Source organism: Cheilinus undulatus, linkage group 13 (assembly GCF_018320785.1).
Source record: "Cheilinus undulatus linkage group 13, ASM1832078v1, whole genome shotgun sequence".
In the NCBI taxonomy this organism is placed as follows: Eukaryota; Metazoa; Chordata; class Actinopteri; order Labriformes; family Labridae; genus Cheilinus; species Cheilinus undulatus.
Window position 1 is genome coordinate 26,168,856 of NC_054877.1, and position 21,331 is coordinate 26,190,186.

The window sequence follows — 21,331 nt, forward strand, 5'->3', positions numbered from 1 at the left end:
AAATTGGGTGGATCAGTGTTTAGATGCAGCAGCTAAAAACTTGAGACATTTACCATGATGAAGCTGAAATAATTTTCACTTTGGGTAAAGGCTGAAATGATTCCACGGGTAATTCAAGTCACTTGATTACAAAAATTCCTCAAGGAGAATTATCTGTCTCTGGGCTTCTTTTAAAATTAGTCATGTATACATATATTTCCGTGGTTTGACGATGGACATCGCGCAGTAAAGATGGTCCGAGGTGTGAAAACCATAGAGGAGGAGAGAGAAGATGATGCAGTAATGTTGACAGGTCCACATCCTGCATCTTTTAGGCATGCACTGTCTTTTGCAGTCTGGCAGTTACAGAATTACACTGATGTTATGGTGCGGTTTTGTAATGAAAGGTTCAAAAAATGTAAGTTTTCCACTGTGCTGCACAGACAGCCTACGGGTCAAATTCGGCACTGTCAAGTCGGTAACAGCTTGTTTTAAAAAAGGCTTCAGCATTAAAGAAGACTACAGATTAATTAATAAATAGATGCTTATCAAATAGAAACACATTATTGCCACAGACAGTGACCGAGGCAGAGAGACCAATAGGTCAGAGTTCATCAGTCAGGATTCAACAGGTTATAGGAGCAGCTTTACACCTTAAAAATGTTCCCTCCAAGTCAGGGGATGGTGTTAAAAAGTAATATTTTTATAGTGGATTAAGAAATCGCCCTTTTAAAAATAGATCACATCCTGCTACTGTAATTGGCGGTGTGTGTCCGTGTTGATTTGTACACCACACCATTGTGCCAATTGCCCTCGATACCTCTCAGAAGACTTATTCAGTGTGCCGGTATGAAACTGGTGCCATTACAAAAAACACAAGAATATGTGCAGATCTTCAGTAAAATCCGAAAATTTCATAATTTAAGGACTTCTCTTGTGTTTTTAAGTGACTGTGGTAGCCATTTCATCTTTGTGCCAACAGAGGGCACTGCAATAATATGCAAGTGTGGGTGAATATTTGGTAGAACCGAGAAAGCTGGAACGCGACTGTGATGGTGTCAAGAGATGTTATCTGTGGCATAAGTGAAGTCAGGATACAGCAGAAGCTGCTGTCAGAGAAACTGACTTTTGAAGAAGCACTCATGTTTGTATAAGCAATGTAGGCAGCAAACGGAGACATTGTGGATTTACATGGCATGAAAGAACCGGGTAAATGGAAGAGAGCAAGTCGGTGAAGGTCAGCGACGCGCTGACACATGATTAAAGCCTCAACCAGACATTATAAAATGGGTGACACATAAAAAGAGTCTGAAGAAACAAAACAGGCTAAAGATAATAAAACACAGTTTAAGGGGGAGAAACGGAAGTATGATAAAGAGCTAATTTCTTACAAAAGGAAGGGGGAGATGGTGAGAATGATGAAGTTTTCACTATGTACCACACTTAGGTCATCACACACTGGGTCTGTTAAATTCTGCTGCAAATTTCTTGCTAGAATGGGAACTATTACATTCATGCATAAAGTGCCAGATGTTAAAATGATTTTCATAAATTAAGGGCCCTTAACAAAAGAATGATAACTTAATGACAGGATGGGAGCATACAAACAACCTTCATATAATAAATAAAGTGCTAGCAAACTTTCTAGGTAGAGGATCTCCAAACATAGTTTTGGCAATATTTATACCACTAATTAATTTTATTTCTTTTTTATTTTAAAATCAAGTTTTATGTCATTGGGACTGAAGTGCAAATTTTAAGATATTTTTGTTAGAATGCCTGTGTCCAGTGTAATGAAGGCTATTTTAAATAAACTAGTTGTAGTTTATTGAAGAAACCCATCTGCTTTTCTCATTTGAGGCAAAAGTGAACAAAAATACTGAGCATGGAATTTTCCATTCTGGATTACTTGATTAATCAATTAAAGAATTAACAGAATACTCTATAACAAAATAATCAGTTACTGCAGCTCCTATTTTGAGTGTCTGCTTGATATTCACTCGCTGCGTAAGTTGCTTGAATATTGATTTTCACTGTTCCATTGTAGCAATCTCTGAACCCATCAGTTATCATCATCATCATATACCTCTGGGAATTTTTGCAAACCTTAGTAATTCTGGTGTAGCCAGTGGTTAACATTAAACAATGTCCACCAATGACTTTGTGTTCTCAGATATGTTTGCTAAAGAAATGCTGTCATTTCTCTGTTTATTACATCTCCTGGAGCACCTGTTCTTCTGTTTCTCATGAGTCTTGGTTTAATTGTAGATAGTAAGTTACACAGAGGCTCACTTTGATATGCTTCACTCTGGCATACTCTAATGATATGAGGCGACAACCCGATTTACTGTGATTTACTTTGTCAGACAACATCATGATGTAATTTTTTAAATAAGTAAAAACATGCTTTTTCAGGCTGCCCTCAAGAGGAGAAAAAACAATTTTTTACATTTTTGTTTTGATTAGCAGTTGGATTAATGATTTCTGATGCAATCCAAGGAGTCAGAAATCTAGAAACTCACTTTTTTGAGACAGTGTCAGGTAGATTAGCAGCACTTGCGTGCAGATATTTTCTGTAAGGGTAAATCATCATCAGATTACTGCTGATGGTAGTCCTGATGTCATGACCGCAGACTGCGCTCTGCCTGCTACAGAGTATTTCCAGTCCAACTTAGACAGTGTCCTGATGTGTGGGACATGTGTGAAGGAGAGGAAAGTATCAAGAAATGATCAGGTGTTCATGTGTGACTGAGACTTCAGTCTTCATATAGCAGCTGTGGCCAGACTGGATGCACTGGGCAGAACTAGCATTCAAATATTAAGAGATCCTTGACTATCACAAGCACTTGTTTTACCTTTTCTTAATTTTGTTGCCCTAAACTTTTTAAGGACACCTGATTTTATTCTCCATCGCCCTTTCTATCACCTCCCCAGCTCTCTCTCTCTCTCTCTCTCTCCTGCCCACCCACAGGTGCCAAACAGTGATGTCACATGCTGGGTGTTCCCAGAAATTCCACATTAAGTCTACGACACACACACACAGAGGCACACACCTGGGAGATGTTTTATGAATAAATACATTTGACAAACTCCCACAGAGCGTGTCTGTGTGTGTACGCACATGTGTTTTTATGCTTTTGAATAAAATACCTTTACACAGACGGACACACTCTGTTTGATTTATTGCTTTCAGCATCTGGTTGTAAAATATGTGTGACCAAGAAATCCTCCTGAGTCACCCTAGTTAAACTGCACGCCTGGTGAGGAAAGGGAAAAGGATGAAAGAGAAAATAGTTTAAAACAAATAAAAGTTTCATTCAAAAAGGAGAAAAGGATTGTAAGAGAATTAAGGTGAGAGAGTAAGGGTTCATTACCCTCATTACTGTCATTTTTACTTTTTATTTTCAGTATTGCACTATTTTCATTATCCTTTCTCAGGATAGTTAGACATTTGTTGTGAAATTTGTCATCGCAAATTAGAGAAGTTTAAATTATTATTGTTGTTTGTTTCAAGAAATGCTTCCTAACATTAATTTCCTATATTTACTGTAAAAATTGTTTTCCATTGTATATCAGATTTTCTGTGACATTTGTCTTTCTCTCTCAAAATGTTTTTGGATTCTCACAAAAACACCATATATACAGTGCAGAAATTATTCAGACCTCATCACTTTTTTTTAATAAACTGTAGCATCATCCTGATGCTACAGTTAAAAAAAAAAAAAAAGAAAAAAAAGAAAAGAAACCAAAAACAAACTGAAATAGCACATTGACATAAGCATACAGACCCTTTGCAAAACACTTTAAATTTAGCTCAGGTTGCTCCCATTTCTCTTGGTTGTAACTAAGATGTTTCTACATCTTGACTGGAGTCCACCTGTGGTAAAATAAACTGATTGGGCATGATTTAGAAAGGCGCACACCTCTCTAGAGAAGACCTCACAGCTGACAATGCATATCAGAGCAAAAAAGCCATGAAGTCAAAGGAGCTGCCTGAAGAGATCTGGTGAAGGCTGCAAGAAATTTCTGTTGCACTGAAGGTTCCTAAGAGCGCAGTGGCCTCCATAAATCTCAAATAGAAGAAGTTTTGCACAACCAGGACTCTTCCAAGAGCTGGTCACCTGGCCAAACTGAGCGACTGGGCAAGAAGGGTCTCAGTAAGAGAGGTGACCAAGAACCTGATGGTCACTCAGACTGAGGTCCAGAGATCTTGTGTGGAGATGAGAGGGACAACCATCACTGCAGCCATCGACCAGTATGGGCTTGTGGCATAGTGAATTATACAGAATTTAGTTGGCATTTTAGTGTAAACACTACCTGACAAGGTTTATTTTCTATATAGTATATCACCATTTCCTTTTAAAGCAAGCATGATAAAGTAGGGGGGAAACACTGTATAGCTTTGATAGACAGTCTTTGTTTGTCTATCAATACTAGTGTTGAACAGGAAGTGGAGATTCTTTTGACCTATCTATGGACAGCAGTGAGTCTAGCTCTAATCTAAAGGATTGATTGGGTGTGATTGTTATCCCAACAGACAACATCAGCAAGTGCTGTTTTGGATCCTGATCAGTTAATGCTGAAATACTTTACTTAACCGTAACTTACTATGGTATGGGTTTCAGCTTTTTTTGATAATAAAAATTGGACATTATTTAGTACTTTTTATCAGACAATTTTTAAACGTTACCATGTAAAATGCTAGCCAACATTGCAGTGTTAGTTCCTTGTTGGCATATATACTGAATTTAATGTAGTTTTTCACTCTGCTTAAAATTCTAAATTGTCCCTTTTTGTTTGAATTGCTTTAACTAAAGTACAAAAAAACATCGTTGTAAACTGAACATTGCTGCAAAAAGAGAGCATAAAATCCTTAACTCAGTCAAAGTTGTGCTGATTTTTGTTTTATGAGAATCAGACCACTTTATTAACTTTTAAAAGCAGATCATTGAAGCATGCTTTTAAAAATTGTGATTTGTAGTAAATGGACTAAAGCATGTAAAAGCAGAGGTATGCTCCTGAATGCACCCTGCAGTTTTTATGATCTAATGATTGAATGGCTGAGGAAGAGGGGAACAGGTAGTCTGTGAGGATGAAGGAGTGAGGGAGGATTTGTTTATTAAAACCTGGAGGATAAAATGGTTTTCTTTGGCTCTCGCTTCATAAATGTCACATGGCTCAGGCCGCGGAGTGTGTGTCTGTGTGAGCTAATGTGTGAATGAGTGAATGCATGAGTTCATAAGCCTGTGTGTCGACCCCCACCCCACCCTTCCCAGCCGACATAAACCTGTCTCACAGCAGCAGCTCAGTGGGGCGACATCTGTGGTGACTGACAGAGGACAATAGACAGATGTCACTATTCTTTGGCTTTTATGTATGTCTGTGCCGTCTGGATTTCATCAAATACTTCTGTCCTGCTTGTAAAGCAGAAGTTAATTAAAAAGGTTTTAGTGAAAAAGAATCAAATATAAAACATGGTAAGATGCAAGTTGTCTTCAAGTAGTAGCCAGTACATCGCTGTTTTCAAATTTGTGCATAGGAGCCCTCCCAACAGTATTTGTTTTCATTAACCAATATGGGTAAAATTTCAGAGAAAAATGTTTTTAATGCTTTGGGAGCTAATAAAAAGGGATGTTTTTTTACACATTTAGTCTGTTTTTTTTCATTCGTTGCATTTATTGTGTATTTTTCTGCTTTCCCTTCAGACATCCCAGGATGCTCATCAAAACAGGACTCGTGGATGCTCACCTGTACTGCCTGAAAAAAGCTGTGGTGGACTTTCTAGCAGACAACAAGTGAGTTCACACTGAAATCTGTAAATACACAAATAAACACTTTAGTAACCTTTCTGCTATCCTACCTTGAAGTTTACACTAAAATAATCAGTCTGTGTATCTGCATCGTGACCAGTATAGGTATCGATTTAAGGCATACACTTAGACATGAACCCTCACAGTCAAACAGACATTCACATTGGCTGCTTAATCTGCAGCAAGTGTTAAATATGGTTACATGGTGTGTAAGGCTTTGAAAGGTCCTGTTAGCGGGGTATTCCAGCGAGGTGTTAATTTGTTTTACTATGTGCCACTGAGGCAGGCTGTAAGGCCTTTAGCCTCTGAAGTGGAGCAATGTCACAAGGGGACTGCTGGAGCCAACTCAGAAATACATGCATGGTTAGTGTCTGAAAAACCAAAGGATCACATGATTTTAGCTTGTATTTATTTTTCAGTCAATTAGAGTAATAGTATTACTGTCTAAGTGGTGTAATAAAAAAGTCCTTGTAAGGACCTTTGTCACAAATAACCTAAACATCTAGAATAAGAATGTTCCTCAGATCTTAGTGAAATGCTTCTAAACACACTGATTTTTTCCACTGTATAAGAGACAATCTGACCTTTAGAGGCAGCATTACTGCCAGGAAAAAAAAGCATTTCGCGCATTTATGTGTCGGAGTTGGTTGTCCTGATTCTGTGAGGTAAGGTGATGCGCTAGGGGTTTATGGCACCCTCAAACAGAGATTTTTCAGGGGCACACTCCAAAACTGAGTGTTATGGGAAATCTCCCAGAATGCCTTTGGAAACATCAGCAAGATGCCTGCTCAATCATAACAAGAAGTGTACAAACATAGAGTTTCACCATTAGTATGAATTGGACATTGCAGCAAGCAGCTATCATCCTGATTTAAGGTTGTATTAAAGCATTATGGCCCTTATTTTGAAAACATTTTTGACTAATTCCTTTAGATTAGCCCTCCTGTGAGAATTTAATTTTTTTAATTTTGAAGTATTTGCCAAGTCCCACACCATTCTTCTTTGGCCAATCTCTCAAGCTCCTCCAGATCTGATGGTCCTCTGGCATAAACCTTGGTCTTCAGTTCCACCCACAGATTTTCAATGGGATTCAAGTCAGGGCTTTGTGCAGGCCACTCAATAATGTTCACTTGGGTCTTCTGGAGGTAGTTCTTCACCAGGAGCCATGGATGTTTTGGGTTGTCGTCATGCTGGAAGAAAAAGCAACAATCCAGACTCAGTCTTGCTGCTGACTGCTTCAGGTTTTCTTTCAAAATCTTCATATATCCTTTCTTCATGATTCCCTCCACCTTTACAAGATTCCCAGTTCCAGACATACTGAAGCACTCCCACAGCATAATACTCCCAATACTCTCACTGTGGAGACAGTGGTTTTTTTGGTTGTATGTCCCTTCTTTCTTTCTCCAAACATGAGCAACATCTTGGTGGCCAAAGAGCTCTGGTTTGGTCTCATCTTACCAAACAACATGCTTCAATTATGCACAATCTTTCTCCAGGTTGTTCTTAGCATACTTAAGTCTGGCTTCTGCAAGGATGGAGTTTGTCTTTGTCTGTAATCTTACAGTCCATTCCTATGCAAGGCTGTAGTGATGGTCTTCTTTGAGACTACAGTTCCTGACTCATTCACTTGTGTCTTGGTAGTTGCTCTGGGGTCTTCAGACACATTGCTCTCTAGTTTTCTTTCCTGAGTCTTTGAAATCTTTCTCCTCCTGCCTCCGCCAGGTTTGTTCTGTATTGTGTGGCTCTCATTTAATCCAGTTACTGACACTTGGAAACACTGTGATAACTTTGTTTATCCTTCTCCTGCTTATGTGCAGCAACAATTCTTTTTTCTCATGTCTGAACCGATCTCTTTAGTTTTTACCATGATGCCTAATCAAGTTACAGCTTAAATCCTTACTGAAGTTTTTAAACTGTAAATTGGAAGGTAACTGTCAGTAAACTGATTTTACAAGCTTTGAGCATGACAAAATCAAAACGCACCATTGCACAACAGTGGTTTGTGCTATGGCTCAAAAAGGTCAGTTCTAAAGGGGGCTAATTATTTTGACACTGGTAGTTTTTTGTTTTGTGAAATAATTTTGTTTCTGTGGGTAAAAGTAAAATAATGTTAGCATCCAAAGAAACTAGAATTTTGGAAAAGCTGTGTTAAAATTCCTTGCTTTGTTTAACAGCACTTGGGAAATACTTGAAAAAAGTGACATTTTCATAGGGGCTGTTAACTGTGAACTCACCTGTATGTAGAAGTGCCTGGTTTACGTCACATGTAAATGCCATTGACAACTACAGATGACATATCAGGAACTTGAAGGGTTGTCTCATGCCATTATGGGAGATTTCACCACTTCCCCTTGAAAATGAGGGGCAAAAGTTACAAATGAGACTGGGCTGCTGTCTGTTTACCAGGAACTATCACATGAAATAAAAGCAGAAAAACTACTTTTGACTTAAATGCAACAGTTTATTGTTGTTAGAAAAACATGGCAGAAAGGCAAAAAAATTGAAGTCTTCTTCTTGTTCTTTGCTTGGCTCTGCCTGCCTAGGCCAACTGATGACTATTACTGTAAGCAATACTACACCGCTTTCCACATTATTATACAAATGACATTTTTCTCTTATTTTCCTAAATATTAATGCAGACTTGACAGAAAATGACAGAATATTTTTCAGGTCATCAGCCATTAGATCATAATTCAAATGTTTTTGAACAAACTTCATAATGATAACCATTATTTAAAAAAATAAAAAATAAAAACCTCAAAATGCACTGTTCCACATTATTATGCAATCAGCATTTTAAACAATTTTATAGGTTGTAAAGAACTGAAAATGGTCATTCATTGAATTTGCAGCATTATGAGGTCATATTTACTGAAATCAAAAGCTATTTCAGTCAAAAACATCTTAACAGGCAAAGTTACATGTTAACATAGAAGACATTTGTGGCTGATTCAGAGCACAGATGGGTTCATGCAGATAAAGACATAATGAGGAAGGTTACTGATGGACAAATACACCAGATTAAGAGAGCAGCTGCTAAAATGTCATTACAAAGCAGCAAACAGGTATTTGAAGCTGCTGGTGCCTCTGGATTCCCACCAACCTCAAGGTGTAGGATCCTCCAGAGGCTTGCAGTTGTGTATAAATCTACTATTCAGCCACCCCTAACTAATGCTCACAAGCAGAAACGGTTGTAGTGGGCCCAGGAATACATGAAGACTCATTTTCAAACTGTCTTTTTTACTGATGAGTGTCGTGCAACCCTGGATGGTCCAGATGGATGGAGTAGTGGATAGTTAATGGATGGCCACCATGTCCCAATAAGGCTGTGACATCAGCAAGGAGGTGGTAGAGTCATGTTCTGGGCCGGATTCATGAGGAGAGAGCTGGTAGACCCCTTAGGGTCCCTGAAGATGTGAAAATGACTTCGGCAAAGTATTTAGAGTTTCTGACTGACCACTTTCTTCCATGGTACAAAAAGAAGAGCAGTGCCTTCTGTAGCAAAATGTTCTTCATGCATGACAATGCACAATCTCCTGCTGCAAAGAATACCTCTGTGTCATTGGCTGCTATGGGCATAAAAGGAGAGAAACTCATGGTGTGGCCCCATCCTCCCCTGATGTCAACCCTATTGAGAACCTTCAGAGCATCCTCAAGCTAAAGATCTATGAGGGTGGGAGGCAGTTCACATCAAAACAGCCGCTCTGGGAGGCTATTCTGACATCCTGCAAAGAAATTCAAGCAGAAACTCGCCAAAAATTCACAAGTTTAATGGACGCAAGAATTGTGAAGGTGATATCAAAGAAGGGCTCCTATGTTAACATGTAACTTTGCCTGTTAAGATGTTTTTGATTGAAATAGCTTTTGATTTCAGTAAATATGACCTCCTAATGCTGCGGATCCATGAATGAATGACCATTTTCAGTTCTTTACGACCTATAAAATGTTTTAAAACTCTGTTTTGCATAATAATGTGGAACAGTGCATTTTGAGGTTTTTATTTAAAAAAAAAATGGTTATCATTATGAAGTTTGTTCAAAAATATTTGAATTATGCTCTAATGGCTGATGACTTGAAAAATATTCTGACAGTCATTTGCATTAATATTTAGGAAAATAAGAGAAAAATTTCATTTGCATAATTATGTGGAAAGCGGTGTACAACTGTAGCAGATTAATACTGTCTTAGATTTTTTTAAACCATTTGAGACTCCGGGCTGCCCTTTTGAAGATGTTTTACTTTACCTAACAAGACTGAAGATGTAGCAAATGTGACTGATGTCATGTCCCAAAGAAGTGTCAGCTAACACATAAATAAATGGAAAGCCAAGCCAGCAGTACAGTAATCCACCAAATACTCTGTCTTTATCCCTGCAGAATGACAGCCAGTGCTAAACTTGAAAAGTAAATGCCATAGAGACTTGGATATAAATCTTTTGTCATTACATCAGTCATGCCCACTGCTGCCACCATATATCATCCCTCTTGTTAGATGACTCATTTCTTTCCTCTGCTCTCTCTTGGACTTTCTCTGAACAGCTCCTCTCTTCTTCTTCCTTCCTCCTCCGTGCTCTTTCTCCATCTCTTACTCAGGGAGGGAAATGGACAGAGTAACTGTTGTTTTTCTCCTGTTATTCACATGGAAATTCTAATCTCCCTTTAAAAGAAAGTAGGAGAGGGCGAGTGAAGAGGTGGGGGTGTGCAGCCTGGTGGAGAGGAACACTGAGCAAAGCGCTGAGCACAGAGGAGGAAGAAATGAAGATGGGAAATGGCACATGTAGTGAGAGACTGAAAAGATGAATTCAGCTTCATCTGCTTTTGTTTTAATAGTCATAAGAATTGTCATGACCTAAGTGGTAAAATATTAAATCGGCCATTGTTCTCTGCCATTTTTTTTTAAATCAGCGGTTCTCAACTGGTGGGTTGTGACCCTAAAGTGGGTCGTGGAGCACTTTCCAGTGGGGCATGACAAGCACTTCCAAAAAAAAAAAAAAAAACTGTGGCAACAAATCTATAATATATGGAAGCCCTAAGTGGCCAACATCCATACATTTTATTTTACTTTATTTCCCTGTGATGACAAGTACATTTCAGGCTCCAGTCTCATATTTGTCTAACCTGGCATGCCAGATGGATTTGTTTCACACATCTATCTGGTAAACCTCTCATAGACAGCGTTAGGGAAAGGGCAGAGCCTTTGAAAAAACACCTGGAGGGTGATTATGTGAACATCCTGTCTGTCACATCTTTACGGGCCAATCAGAGCAACAAAATATGTGACGTCGTAGAGACAACTACATAACATGAACCATGGCAACTGTAGACATGTCAGTACACAACTTTTGTCATTTTTGAAAAGAAAAAAACTCAATGCTGTTCTTTGTTCTTCTTTAAATGAAGAAATGTCATCAAGTTCTGATAAAACTGGCGCTTTATCAGCATCCACGCTAATGTCTTCCGCCATAATTGCACCGGCCTCTTGTTGCTGCTTGCTTACGTCACGACCCCGCCGTGCCCAAAAGTACTACCCCTCGCCGCTGATTGGTCCTGCCACTTTCTAGTCACTGACTTCATTTTTTTATTCAGACTTCTGACTTGTACCTTGCTTAAATTGTTTTGTATCTTTCTTTTTCTTGTACTAAAGGTCAATCTCCTCAATCCGTGGTGAGCTCGTACCATATATGGTAAGGAAACAATTTTCCAAAACAACTGCCAGTCAGAAAATTAAAGATGACGCAGATGAACAGAGTCAGAAGAATGACAGCTCTACAAACCAAGGTAATTAAAAAAAAGAACTTCCTGAACAGCAGCTGTGTCATCATCGGATGTTCACACCTCTCCTCTTATCTCTTCTGATTATCCAGAGATCCTCATCTCCTCTCGAGATGAAGCCCTTCTTCAGTTGGCCCAGGAGCGATCGTGTTGGAATGACCACCGTGGGGACATGAATGAGGCTTACCATGGAGGGAAGCTCCGCTGTTATGTTCACATCATGGACCAGGGTCTCTGCTGCCGCGTCAACACTCTACCTGCTTACATAGAAGCAAACAGACTGGTGGGTTAGACTTGAGCCTGATCCTTTTAACGTAGTACTTGCTTTGGTACACCATGCTTTTATGGGAATTTACTGCCTCAATATTTATATTTTGAGAACCTATTAATGAGTTCCAATCAGCTGAATGTGATGGTGTGCTTTGTTTTTCTGTGTGATGAGAATGGTAAAGTTTTGGACTGTTAGTAGGTCAACCAATCATAATGTAGACATTTTCTTTCCTTAGCAAAAATGATTTACATTTTGTTTGTTTTGCCAATTATTTATTATTATTGAATAAAAGTGGTTGATAAAGAAAGTTATTCTCAATTACTGCCTGAAGTAGTATCACTTTATCTCTTAACCACTTTTATCTAGGAAAGCACTTTGTTTCTCTTGCATGTTACACCATTTGTATTTGCCGTTTTAAATTAAAACAGCATCTGTTTTTCAATGATCATGTAATTTTTTACTAAGGGAGCATGTAAGTCATTTAGTCATTTATCTGTTTCCTATAGGATCTCAATCTTAAGTCTCCTTTTTTCCATCTTTTCTGCTACAGGCCCCTAAACTGTTCGACGAGCCTGCAGTCCATCCTTCTGCTGTTATTTCTGAGAGATGTCAGGTAAATATGATGAATTACAAAAGATGCATCACTAGTCAATTCTGTTAACCTGACACTTCAGATAGACGGTTTCATGTATTCATTGCATGGGATGTGTTTTACATCCATCTGGGCAACACGTCATAGTCTGTGTTGGAGAAGGGCAAAATCGTTCAGAAAATCTCAGGGGGTTATTGGACAAACTGTCACATTCATGCTGTGCCAATCAGGGCAACAAAACATACTATGTAATGGGCATGCAGAGCCCTTTGGGAGTAAACTACATAAGGTGAACTTGACATGCAGCCATTGTCACTTTTTACTGTAGTGGAGCCAGTTTGTGAATCATTCCTACCAAAGCTGGTAGGAAGAGGAGCAAAAAAGTTTTTCCACCAAGAAAAGCTTTCAGTGTGGTTCTTTGCTCTACTTTTAATAAAGAAATGTTGTCCAGCTCTGATAAAACTGTTGCTACAGCTGAATCCGAGCTAATCGCTTCACGCTTGCAGTAAAACTAAACCCTGCAATAGTTACCACCCCATTGTCCTCAGATGACAATGATTAGTCCACTCAGTCCAGGCACAAACATTTTGGTGAATCTGCCTGATGACCAAGCAAAAGGTTGGTCAGGATGATCAGTAAAGGATGATCAGCAAAAGGTTATTTTGTTCCCCTCTAGAGAAGTTGCGAAGTTAAAATCCTGTTGTCACATTAATATAGGTTTTAAGTTTTAAATGCCATGCCCTGTGTACAAGACATTCTTTTAATACCAATTTTTAGTCTGAAAAATTAGCGACAACCTACCATCGTGGACGAAAGTATTGGCACCCCTGGAATTATCCAGAAAAATACACAGTTTCTCCCAGAAATTGTTGCAATTACAAATGTTTTTGGTATACACATGTTTATGTCCTTTGTGTGTATTGGAACAACACAAAAAAGGAAGAAAAAAGACAAAATTGACATAATTTTACTCAAAACTCAACAAATGGGCCAGACCAAATTGTTGGCACCCTCAACTTGAAATTTGGTTGCACACCCTTGGGAAAAATAACTGAAACCAATCGCATCCTATAACCATCAGCAAGCTTCTTACACCTCTCAGCTAGAATTGTGGACCACTCTTCTTTTGCAAAATCCTCCAGGTCTTTCAGATTTGAAGGGTGCCTTCTTGCAACAGCAATTCTGAGATCTCCCCACAGGTGTTCAAAGGGATTTAGATCCAGACTCATTGCTGGCCACTTCAGAACTCTCCAGCGCTTTGTCTCCAACAATTTCTTGGTGCTTTTTGAGGTATGTTTCGGGTCATTGTCCTGCTGGAACACCCATGACCTCTGACGCAGACCCAGCTTTCTGATACTAGGTCCTACATTGCAACCCAAAATCTTTTGGTAGTCTCCAGATTTCATGATTCCTTGCCCACAGTCAAGGCACCCAGTGCCAGAGGCAGCAAAACAACCAGACTGTAGGTACTGTATTCTTTTCTTTGTAGGCCTCATTGCGTTTTCTATAAACAGTACCTACAGTCTGGTTGTTTTGCTGCCTCTGGCACTGGGTGCCAGACTGTAGGTACTGTATTCTTTTCTTTGTAGACCTGATTGCGTTTTCTATAAGCAGTAGAATGACGTGCTTTTCCAGAAAGCTCTACCTTAGGCCGGCCACACACTACAGGATTTTAAGCCCGATTTTAGCCAAGATTTGACTCCCCAATGATTGTGGGGGCATATACCAACTGGAGCCTCGTCGCAAACGATTATTTGTCTGAGTAGTCTGCATGTGTGTGGTGTCAACACGATTCATTTACTGCTCCATATCGCGTCGTAGCCTCCCAGACCCTGAATCATAAATATCAAACATGTTTGCCAGTCTGGCTTTTTTATGTCTCTTTGTCAGCAGTGGGGTTCTCCTCGGTCTCCTGCCATAGCGCTTCATCTCATTCAGATGACCACGTATGGTCCCAACTGACACTTTTGCACCCTGAGTCTGCAGGACAGCCTGAGTTTGTGTGGAAGTTGACTGAGGATGTTTATCCACCATTCCAACTATCCTGCATTGCATTCTTTTGTCAATTTTTCTCTTCCATCCACATCCAGGGAGATGAGCCACTCTATGGGCTATAAACTTCTTGATTATATTACGCACAGTGGACCAAGGAATTTCTAGATCTCTGGAGATGGTCTTGTAACCTTGAGATTGTTCATATTTTTCCACAGTTTTGCTTCTTAAGTCCTCAGATAATTCTCAGCTCTTCTTTCTCTTCTCCATGCTTGGTGTGACACACACAGGCACACAACACAAAGGTTGAGTAAACTTTTATACATTCTAATTGGCTTCAGGTGTGATTTCTAGATTGCCAGCATCTGTTACTGCCACAGGTGAGTTTAAATGAGCATCACATGCTTGAAATAAAATGATTTACTCACAGTTTTAAAAGGGTGCGAATAATTTTGTCCAGTCCATTTTTGAGTTTTGTGTAAAATTATGTCAATTATGCTTTTTCTTTTTTTTTGTGTTGTTCCAAGGCACATAAATGAAATAAACGTGTATACCAAAAACATTTGAAATTGCAACAATTTCTGGGAGAAATGGTGTATTTTCTGGAAAAAGTCCAGGGGTGCCAATACTTTCGTCTACAACTGTATGTATATACTGTCGAGATCAGCATACCAGTGAGGTGCTAAATCATGAGCTATCATGTCCACATGTACAGCCGCTACCATCAGACTTGATGTGACTGAAAACGTGCCTCCATTCATTACATATTGCAAGCAGTTGTTTCATGGCTGAAAACATTCTGTGATACATGGCATAGACCAGACCGGCCGGTGTTGGAGCCACTTTTACCATCGTTTCTCCCTCATTTGGCCCTAATCCAGCATTTAAAAAAAACACTGATGGGTAAAAAAAAAAAAAAACTTGTTTTCCTTGGGAAGATGCACAGCAAGACTGCATATTATAAATATGGGCTGTGCAGCCTTGTTGTGGAGTTCTTGTCTTTTTAATAATTTATTCTGGTTTTAATGCTTTTCCCCCAATATAAGCAATGGGCAAAATGCTGTATATTGTTTGTGTCTTTCAAGGCCATGTACCTCTCCATTTCCTTAGTGATTTTTTTTGTTTTCCATTGTTTTTATTGATTGATTCTAATGTGGAGGCAACTAAATCTGTGCAGCACTTGAATCCAAGAAAAATGTCTTTAAAAAGACCATGTAGATGTCAGGTTAAATCACATCACATATTGTGTTGTATCATATTTCTGCTTTCATACTTGTTCGTCATCATAAGCACTCTATATAATTGTGTTTAATTACAGCGCACTTAGAGTATCATTTGGCCTTTTCATCCTTGAAGACGCCTCTCTGTGTGCGTTCATGTCTAATATGACAGTTTGTGTGTTGGCTTTGCCCTCAGATGGGATCAGACAGCATCATCGGAGCGCAGTGCCAGATAGCAGATAAGACCTCCATAAAGAGATCCACCGTTGGGAACTCCACCACTGTGAAAGAGAAGGTCAAAGTCACCAACTCCATCATCATGCACGGGGTTACCATCGAGGAGGGGTGAGACCACACACACAAACATGCACCTACCTGTTGACTATTTACTTTGAAGTTCTTCTGTGTAAACATTAATCACACTTAAAAAAGAATTTCACCTTCCAGGCATGTTTATGAATCAACGTTTTGTTGCTCCTGTGGGCTTTTGTAAGGAGTCTAGTCCGTGCATGCTGACTGAATTCAGCAAACACAGATTTTACACTTTTTTTTTAACTTGTGGAAGCAGTGGATGTCTTGTTTTTTAATCCATTGCACATCCTTCCATTGAAATGGGTTTTTTTTTTTTTTTTTTTTTTTTTTTTTTTGGAGCTCCTACATTCAAATCGGTGTGTGTGTTGGGCAGATGCTTGTAGATGTGTGTGTCCACTGACGGGAGGTGTAACAGGTTTTGTTTTCTGGGCTCTGTGGGGTCAACCCAAGAGCGCTGAGTTAACAATGCATCTATTGGTGTGCAACCAGCCAGAGATCAGCTCCAAACAAACACAAAGCTACTCAACTGAAACGCACAACATCCATATATTTAATTTAGCCGCTAATTTACTCGCCTTTACCAAAGCTCCCACTGGTTACCGAATTCAAGATCAACATACGGGTTTGAAAGGTAAAGTCCTCACAGCTTTAGATGGTCTGTTTTATGATGCTCTATGGAAGTGATGTGGTTTTGAGATGGTTTTTTCGATCAAGTTCTGCTAAAATAAGTTTAATTTCTTATATTCCTAACATCACATTTTCTTTCTTTTTCATATATTCCACTGCCTAAAGGATTTATATAGCTTAAAAAAGGCAGGATATATTAGCTGATGGACTCTCAGTTTTTAGCAGTAGTAAATATATTTGCACATGTATTTCATAGACAGGTGCATAGGGGAGGAACAATTTATCAAAAATTAAAAGCAATCTCCCTCGTACAGGTCTAATTACGAAATTAAAATTATTGGCAAGCTTAGATACTAGACCTCCATCAGGCAGTAATATATGTACAGGGTTTGATTTGAACAGTTCCAAAACACCAGACAATTTTGACACAAAACCTTCAGTTATCTGCTAAGAAAGCTAGGGATAAAGAGGAATTCCACCTTAAAACCGTTAACACTCCATGACACTGACCCAAAGCATACAACTAAATCTACACAAAAAAAACAAAAACAAATAATGGCTTCACCAAAATACATTTTTTGAGATGGCTTGACTAAAGCCCAGACCTGCTGAAAATGAGCAGAGGAAGTGTCCCCTACAGTCTGAAAGATTCTGGGTGCTTTTGAAAAGAAGAGGGGGCAACATTTTTCTTAGTCAAAATAGGTTAAGCTGATAAGCTCCTACCCAGAAAGGCTGAATGTTGTTACAAGATTTGAAGGTGGTTTTACTGATTATTGATCTAAGGATGTGCATATTTATGCAACAAGGTTTTTCTTCTTTTGATTGTTTTGATAATTCCTCTTAAAAAGGAATTATTTGGTTGTTAATTATTGAATTGTTTATGTTAAATAGTCACATTAAGGGTGGAAAAAGTTCTGCGGTGATGTATCTTGGCCTCATTATTTTACATCACAATAATGTGGCATTTCAACAGGGTTGTGTGGACTGTATATTTAAATAAAAGGGCTGTCAGTATGAATGTATTAATTGCATTAGGCATTAATTTTCTTGCATCGTCGTCTAGTTTGACACTTTGACCTGATGTCAAAGACGTTTATCGTTTATCCTGTCACCTTACCAGTATGATAGCATTTTCTTCCTTGTCATCATTTACCAGAGTGACATTATACAAGTCCCCAATTGACCCCCCAGGGATTTATATGTGCATACAGTGAAGCTGTATGTATTGTATGTATAAGTTCTTTATTTTCTTTCAAAATAAAAGTGGGTTTTATCCATACAGGAAGTCAATTTCACTTTAAGACAGTACAAAATCTCAAATGAAACAAAAAACAGTTTTAGATGCAAAGCAGTGGAATTTCCAAACACTGCAAAAAAGGAGATTAATTGAGATAAACTATAGAAATTCTGCGATTAATCACCATTTAAAACTGCATCGTTTGAGAGCCCTAATATATATTATAACCAACATGAATATTTCATTAAAAAAAAGCAGGCCATCTTAAATAAGGAGTGTTTGCAAGAAAGTTGACTATTTATAGGCATTGTATTTGATTAATCACATCACATCCCATATGTCGATTTTATCCATTAAAGTATAAAAATGAAGAGCACAGAAAATTTTTATATGTGTTCCAATTAAAGTCACAGAGCTACTTTAGCTGGTTGTGTGATGGCATCATAGTGCGATTAATCCGCATACATTTTTTTAATCGTATTTTTCACCCCTGGGATTGATTTATCCAAATTAATAAAATGTTTTGACAGCACCGGCTAGAATACTTTAATAAACAGAAACATTACAACAAATCAGGTCAAAATAGTTAATAAACAGCTACATTTGTCACAAAATTCAAAATTCAGCTGGAGGTATTTAATATCTGACAGCACGTTAGTTTTTTATATGAAAACAAAGTTCTTGGCTTTTTGAGTAGGTTTTGTCTGTTATGTTTTGTAGTTATGTTTGAAGTGCTAATGAGTATTTTGGTCTGCATTTGCAAGTTACCTTAACAACCCCCCCCCCCCCCCGAAAAAAAGGGGAATTTATATTAACTGATTTATAAATTCTGCTATTGTAACTGTCTGAAGACATAATTTCTGGCAGAAATGTTAAAATCCCAGGAAATAAGTAAGAAAACTTGAATAAATTGTACTTTGTTGGAGCAATGTCAAGGTACAGTATTTAAGTGTATTTTTCTAATTATGACTTAAGTTTGGGAGGGTGAAAAAATCTGGGCAGTAGTGTGATATGATGTGGCCAGTAGCTGAAATGGTCAAAATTGCCTGTTTTGATGCCCCATGGAAAGGATTTGTAGAGAGAGCACCAGTAGAATTGACATGTAGATTGATCTACTCCATGTCTGAGCCAGAAACTCTGCTGGAAACAGACCCATCTTAGTCTCACGTCTCAACTTTAATGCACTCATTCACTCACAGGCTCCTTTTCTTTTATCTCAATATCTTACTCCTCCCTCTCTTTTCTTTCTATCAAGGCCTCGACGCCATCTCCGTCCTTTCTCTCTCTGTCTCTCTCTATCTCTTCTCTCTTAAGCTTTTCAGGGACCCCAGCCAGCATGGGGACCCTCATCATGCCCATGTAGGTGCATGCACAAAGGCATGAAAGACCGAGAGCCTGGAGAAGGGATGAAAAAAGCGAGGGGAAAGCAAGCTAGCACGCAAGAAAGAAATTGCAATTCTTTCTTTCTCTTTTTAGGACATAAGAAGGAAGGAGAAAGAAGGAAAGAAAGAGCCAGTGTGAGGGGATTAGCAGACCCCGGCCATGTCGCAGAAACCCCTCACATTTCTGCTTTCTTTGTTTGGAGCTGACCAGAACTTGTTGACAAAGCGCTGCGTGTTTGGGAAGGGGGATAGTAGGGGTCAACTTTACAGGCGGGGGGGTTGGCACAGGAGGTGGGGGTTGACGTGTGTGTGAGTTTGAGAGAGAGGGAGGGGGGGTCACGGCAAGGAGGAGCCCTGGTGTTAGTAATTAGTGGTGTTTCAGCTCCGAGGCTTCTTTGGTGGTCCGTCTCTCTCTCCCTCTCGCTCTAATGTTACAAAACTTTGAATCTTGTAATCTCCCTTCACCAGCTACCACCACTGCCACCTTTCAGTTAGGTACTCACACCACACACACTTCTGCCTCCCTCTCCCTCCCTCCAGGCCTAACCACCTGAACAGAGTGAGCCAACACAAACCTGTCTGTGTGAGGCGCTTAGGGCCAAGTTTTTGTGCGTCACTGCCCGGGCAAGACCGACATATGTTCTCCAGCGGGCTCCCCGAGCTACTGAAACACACGCTGTCTTCCCCACACACGCACGGCCTCCACGGTCAGCCGACACAGGACACACTGTCTGTGTCAGGACTGTCTGTGTCTCTCCTCCAAGAATTTTATGGTGATGGTTTGGCTGAATGTGAGCGCTCAGTGGGTTGGCACAGCCGACTCAGGTGTAGCTCAGCCAACAATGTCTTCACACAGACACTCACACATACATGGAAACAGCTTGGGTTGCTGCTGTTCTTTAATATAAATGCTAATGTGGTGTCATTAAGTTCAGCTGATTGGATGTTTAAGTCTTCAGAGCAGGTGGGAGAATTACTGAATGTTGCTTCTGTCAATTTGACCTTCAATCACTCCAAATCTCTGTGAATACTGAAGCTTAATAGTCAACAGTGGAAACGGCTGTGGTTTGACTGGGCAGCTCCCAGTATGAGTGTGTACTGAAGGTAGAAAACAGAATGTGAACCATAAACATGTTTTGAATCTCAGGCAGGCTCAAAGCACAAACATCAGTCTCTGAAAATCCTGTTTTACCAGAACCAAACCCATCCCAGCAAAATATTACTCTTTAATTACTCTAGAGTTTATAAAGTATCAGTTGGGTCCTGGAATGAACCACTGGCTCACCACTTACAGGTCTAAGGGCAGTAATTCACAGTTAAAGGTACAATATGCTGAATTTTTTGCACTGAAAATGACTACATTGAAAAATTACAGACACATACACGTGAGGACAAAATTATTAGCCCCCTTATAAAAAAGTAAGTTTTTCTCAAGTATTTCCCAAGTTCTGTCAAACAGAGTGGAGAGTTTTTAACAACGCTTTTACAAACATCCTAGTTTTATTTTGGCTGCTTACATTGTTTTACTTTGCACATAGAAGCAAAATTATTTCACTAAAACCAAAAACTAACAGGGTCAAAATTATTACCCCCCTTTAGAACTGACCTTTTAGTCAAGCTATAGCAAAAACTGCTCTTGGTCAATGATGTGCCTTAACGTAGCAATGCTCAAAGCTTGTTAAATCAAGTTAAAACCAAGGGTTATTTCCCAGTTTACACACTGTATAAAAGCCTCAGTAAGGGTTTGAGCTGTCACTTGAGAAGGCATCATGCCAAAACCAAAAGAAACCAGTTTAGACTTGAGAAAAAGAATTGTTGATGCTCACAAAGCAGGAGAAGGATATGCACAGTTATCACAGCGTTTCAAGTGTCAATAACTGGAGTGAGAAGTTTAATCAAGAAATTCATTGAGAGCCACACAGTCCAGAACAAGCCTGGCAGAGGCAGGAAGATAAAGATTTCAAAGACCTTGGAAAGAAAACTAGATGTGTCACAAGACCCCAGAACAACTGCCAAGACACTAAAGAAGGACATAGACAAGTCAGGAATTGTAATCTCAAAGAAGACCATCGCAAGAGCCCTGCACAGGAATGGACTGCGAGGTTACAGGCCAAGAAAAACTCCCCTTTTGCAGAAGA

The 21,331-nt window shown here is 39.2% G+C and overlaps 1 protein-coding gene across 1 annotated transcript in view; it reads left to right on the forward strand.

Annotated features, from left to right (window-relative positions):
- The window catches only part of eif2b3 (eukaryotic translation initiation factor 2B, subunit 3 gamma), a 64,890-nt gene that overhangs the window by 31,386 nt on the left and 12,173 nt on the right, over window positions 1-21,331 (forward strand). The window contains exons 6-10 of the mRNA XM_041802462.1: window positions 5,685-5,774; window positions 11,433-11,566; window positions 11,653-11,843; window positions 12,382-12,444; window positions 15,832-15,980. Of these exons, the coding sequence (XP_041658396.1) occupies window positions 5,685-5,774; window positions 11,433-11,566; window positions 11,653-11,843; window positions 12,382-12,444; window positions 15,832-15,980 (627 nt within the window). The remainder of the gene's footprint in view (window positions 1-5,684; window positions 5,775-11,432; window positions 11,567-11,652; window positions 11,844-12,381; window positions 12,445-15,831; window positions 15,981-21,331) is intronic.